The following is a 5,094-nucleotide window of genomic DNA, read 5'->3' as shown; positions in this document are numbered from 1 at the left end:
CGGTCGGACGTATTTATACTGTGGTCTAGATCAAGTTCCAAATGAATTAAAAGTCAAGTTCAACACGTCGGTTACTCATCAGATGAAAGTTAATCTTTGCATGCAAGTGAGGGGCGGGTAAACTAGATTCCGGACTTAATATAGCCTGTTATATTTTGATACCGGCTTGGCTATAATAAATCTTTAATGGCAAGTGCAATACAAGTTTTTGTATAAACCAATTTATAATAGTAATTAGCAGGGAACTGAAGAGTATTTTTATAGAATGTACGGTGGCCATCATTCTATATTTTACTGTACTATAATAATAATATATAATTATAATCTAATATAACATTATTAATAAATATAAACTCAAAATAAATTAAATATTGCCACCTATTATCTTACGAACCGTCTATTTGGTAGTCAAAAGCTTTTAGCAGTGGACATTACGAGACGAATATTATGTATCTAATTTAAAGATTAGTTGATGTTCGTAGGTCCCTCTATTTTTGCTCAATACGTTGAACGAGAAACAATAAAATGAGAAGCTTAAATTTAATTGTACTAATTCAATGAAAGACTGAAATTGACTGAAATTCTTGACATAATGACGAAATAATTTGCGTTCTTACGTCTGACATTTAGTGCAGTGATAAATAATTAAATTTAATAATGATATAATTCAAGTCCTTAAAAATAAGATCAGTCGATAATACTCTGGACGCGATAAAACAAAATGTTAAGGTTTTTGCACGTTGACCTTGAAGGCTTTCATTCTGTATGATAGGACAGTGGCCACTGAGAAATACCTATTTAATTATCTATATAGCGAGTAGTTTTTACAGATCAGGTGTTTGTTATGATAATTTTTGTATTGCTTTTTCAACTTTTTTTCTAGTCAATATTAATATAGAAATTACAATTACCTCACAAAAGTGTGCGTTCAGTTAGTACAACTGGTATTTTAAATCAGGATTTTGAACATTGAAATGTTTTTAGGTGTGGGCCTCAGATTTTTTGATCACTTTCATGTTCATTTCTCAGTCTAATAGGCAAGTGGGTGATCAGGCTCTTGTGCCTGACATACGCTTTTGGTCTAGGGCAAGTCTGTTTCTTCACGATGTTTTCCTTCACCGTTAAGTGCGCACATCGAAAGAAGGTCTATTGGTGTACAGCCAGGGATGGAACATACTACCTCAGGGATGAGAGTGGTACGTTGAAGCCACTAGGCCAGCACTGATCACAACCTTTTTTTTTGTAAAGTGACTAAAGTAGTAAGAACAAATCAATATAAAAGTATTGATATCGAGTACGTTTAAGTGTATTGAGCGGTATAAAAGGTAAAGTTGATATATTTGTAACAAGTACATACCCTATATACGGTATGCGGAATATATTCTACCATAAAAGGATTCAACCTCAATTTATACACAATCATTATTCACTCATGACAATACAAGAAAATGCACCTGTATCAATAAGCGTTCATTATGCATTTATTTCTCGACATTAAGAGCACCCGCCGCCATCAATCAACATTTAAAAGAGGAATTTAAATTATCGACATTTCCGACACAACAAGTACTTTGTTAACTTTAACCTATAGAGATGAATGGTTTAATTATTATCAGTGCCTTGGTAACACATCACTGGGTATAATATTATAACATCGGCTTCAATTTTTGGCGATTTTTATTGGAAAGACACAGATTAAATTGATCAGATAGACACAAAATCTTGATTCAAAAAGCTATATGAAATTATATTTAAAATACCTTGAACTGAATTTAAACTTAATAATTTATGTTTGTACCTTTTTAATAAATATTTATATTCCTAAATATTAATATTATTATCAATTATGCTTTTTATTAATTTTTAATTATTTTTATTCTTACTATGGTGGTTAAGAAAATTGTAAATACGGTATTTTCCATTGTCATGTTTGTTATATGTATAAAATATTATTCTCGTATAAAATAATATTGATTCGGTTAATCATCAGGTCAGCCTCGTGCCTCCTGTCCTATAAAAAAATCAATAAGTAATAAAATATACAAATTTAAATTATTTAATTTTCCTACTTGATTCTACTGTTTCTATAAGAAAAACCGGTATCAGTTGTTGTACAAAAACCTCAAATAGACATAAAAAGTTTTATTCGCTATAAGGCAGTTTTCCCACCTTAGCCTTTCTAAAATTCTTATCCTATGTAACGTCCATAGATTTTAATATAAGAAAAAATAATTGTTTCCTTAAGAAACTTAACTGATAGGTTTGTTCAAGAGACACACACAGTGACTAAATCTTCAATTCAAATTCCAAATTATTTTTTGTGAGAGTCCTTGCGCTTGGTTAGCTTCTTAGGTCTCCCCGTTGTATTATATCCAGCCGATTCGATTGCCCCACTAAGAATCAAATAGCACCCTCTGTGGGGCGTGGGCCCCATGTTAGGAAACACTGCTCCAGGGTACATATAAAATATCAATAAAAATTCTTATTTCTTATTTCTTTCTTTGTACGAAACATTCCTATTTTTTAAAACTTATGTCGATTGGTAAAGGACCCACGATTCATATTAATAATAATCAATCTACTTAAGGAAATCGAAAATAATATTATATAATTTACGAGCTGAGGAGTAATAAAATACATAAAGTGCATTATAAACCATTTAATTGAATCATTTAAGATGTTAACAATAATTCGTAATTAACTTTGACTGTTGCGGTGCTTGACGAAGACCTGGTGTTCTGGTCGCAGTGAGGAAGGTTTCGAAGCTTACCATCCGTGGGCGTAAGGTGCGGCTAATACTGGACCATGGGCGGCTACGACGGGAGCATGGGCTACTGCGAGACCTGGGCCGGCGATCTGGTGTAAGAAATTTTTAATTATTGATTGATATAATAAGTACATGGAAATGTACGAAACATTTTTGTCTCATGAGGCAAGCACTGTCGCTGAATTACACACTCAAAAAATATATACTATAAATATACTATATGTCGAAGACAAATATTATTTATTAAATTTGATAAAAAATATTGCTTTTTTTGTAAAGTCGCTAAAGTAGAACAAATCATGGTAAAATTATTGACGTCGTGTACGTTTAAGTTAATTGAGCGGTATAAAAGGTAAAGTTGATATATTTGTAACAAGTACACATACTACAATAAGTAAACATTCACATACTTTAAAATTATGTGAATAATTCCACCTGAAGTATATTTAATCTTAACACAATTTTATTATAACTTACAACTATACTATTCTGTTTTTAGTTTCAATGAAAAGAAAAACAGCGTTATCAATGAATGGTTAAGAAACTAAATTTCTACTAGGCTTTTACTACTAACCCTAACAGTGTTGGCGTATGAGGTAGCAACAGGAACAGCAGTCCTCACGATCGGGGCACTGACCACGGGGGCTACTCCGAGACCATGGCCCCATGGGGAAACCAGAGGAGCACCGTATAAACCAGGGGCTGCGGCGGCCACAGCCAAGAAAGCAGTGAATACGATCTGTAAAAATAATAATTGTTTACTAAATGTAACTTATACGTGACAAATTATTATATATTAGTTCAAAAATCGTGTAATCGCAGTAAGTATTGTATTTTTACATATAAAGAACTTACTATATATTACTCAAACATTTATCATAAATGACTGTCTATTAATAAAAACCGCATTAATTGTTGTTAGACTACGTAAAAGTCTAAACATTCGAGAAGGTAGTGATGTGGTGTTTCTCAAACAGACACGGGTCTTATTTAAGATTACTTGCCTTACACACATCACCATTTTTTGTTTCTTAAGAGACCCGAATTGGTTTGAAATTATATGTGTAGGCTTGCCACACTAGGAAAAGGGCTATACAGCATCAAGGTTTGTAACTTCACGAGCGTGATACGTTTTGTTCTCGCTTTATTTCACTTCAGTTAACAATAAGAGAATTTAACTACGTGTGACAGGTTATGGGCAATTGCTCGAGGATAACAACCATGTAACTTAGGCGCTAAAGCAAATTCAATTATTCACACTAAACTTCAACACTAATCATGTTAGTCAACATAGTTAATAAAATTCGTATGCGCTTTGTAGTTATCCATTATTGACGCCGGTATACGAGATTACTTCTAGGAGGTAAACTTGTAGGCAACAAATGTCTAAGCCTTTTTAAGTTAAATAAATCCAGTGTCTATGAAAGCCAATACAGTGCACCAGAAATATAGAGATACGTTATAAATATGATCAAGTCGTAGAACTAGTTTTTAAATGTCTTTAATTTATACAGTACAGCCCTGAAGAATATGTTACCCCTTAAAAATATTGTTACAACCATATTAGGAAAAAAATATAAAACAAATTTTCAATCTTGCGAACTGAATTTACATAATAAGTAACATATAGAAAGGATACAAGTTACATATTTATTATCGTTGGCATTTAAATCGAATTATCTATTTAAGTGACTACTCGAGAAGGCAATAAAAATCTCTACCGGCTAGCTACAGAGGTTAACCTCGAAAGGTCGTTGGCGCGTCAGAATGTCAAGTTCAATAAAAAAGCTTAATGCGTACAAAAATATACACCGATATCACTTTCACATTTGAGGCGAAGTGTGATTGATGTTATCCATAAAGTAAATTCCGGCGTAATTACTTAAGGTTTCTTAAATGTAAATTTACAAACATATGAAAATTAACTTGTAAAGTTTAAAACTTGTTTGCAAATGTATACTTAAAAAAACTAGTACAAAAAGTCTATAATCATATTGTCGAACCAGTTTAAATATCGAATAGGCTATTTATTTTTAATTTAAAAATTTCTTACCAGCTTGTACATTTTGAAGGGATGGGGTTTTCTTGAAGTTGTTAAAGGAAATGTTAGATCAAATGTGCTCTGGACAGCAAACGTAGGGCTTTTATAGTGTTTAGCCACATGCTTGGTCTAAATCAGTAGCCCTACCCGATACTGGGCCTAGGTCATCGATAGCTTAAGGCTAGACTATAGTAGAGTTAGCACAAAAATATAAAAATTACATTTTAAAACAACCTAGTGATAGTGATAGTACAAAAGTCTAAATATTAAACAGTTTTTTCTAAAT

The 5,094-nt window shown here is 32.3% G+C and overlaps 1 protein-coding gene across 1 annotated transcript; it reads right to left on the bottom strand.

Moving 5' to 3' along the window:
- Positions 1 to 2,646: 2,646 nt before the first annotated feature.
- On the bottom strand, positions 2,647 to 4,889 carry LOC111001804 (larval/pupal cuticle protein H1C-like). The gene is made up of 3 exons (XM_022271830.2): positions 4,821 to 4,889; positions 3,342 to 3,506; positions 2,647 to 2,856 (listed from the first exon to the last, which is right to left on the bottom strand). Exons 1-3 carry the CDS (start codon positions 4,830 to 4,832, stop codon positions 2,767 to 2,769), a joined length of 267 nt encoding a protein of 88 aa, XP_022127522.1. The 5' UTR covers positions 4,833 to 4,889; the 3' UTR covers positions 2,647 to 2,766.
- Positions 4,890 to 5,094: the final 205 nt, after the last annotated feature.

This window comes from Pieris rapae, chromosome 4, assembly GCF_905147795.1.
Source record: "Pieris rapae chromosome 4, ilPieRapa1.1, whole genome shotgun sequence".
NCBI classification, from domain to species: Eukaryota; Metazoa; Arthropoda; class Insecta; order Lepidoptera; family Pieridae; genus Pieris; species Pieris rapae.
This window is presented reverse-complemented; position numbering and strand designations above follow the sequence as displayed.

Bases quoted from the DNA above. Each gene is read 5' to 3' on its own strand.
- LOC111001804 (XM_022271830.2), bottom strand. The intron at 2,857-3,341 runs GTTAGTAGTAAA...TTCTTACACCAG, and splicing joins CATACGCCAACACTGTTAGG to ATCGCCGGCCCAGGTCTCGC.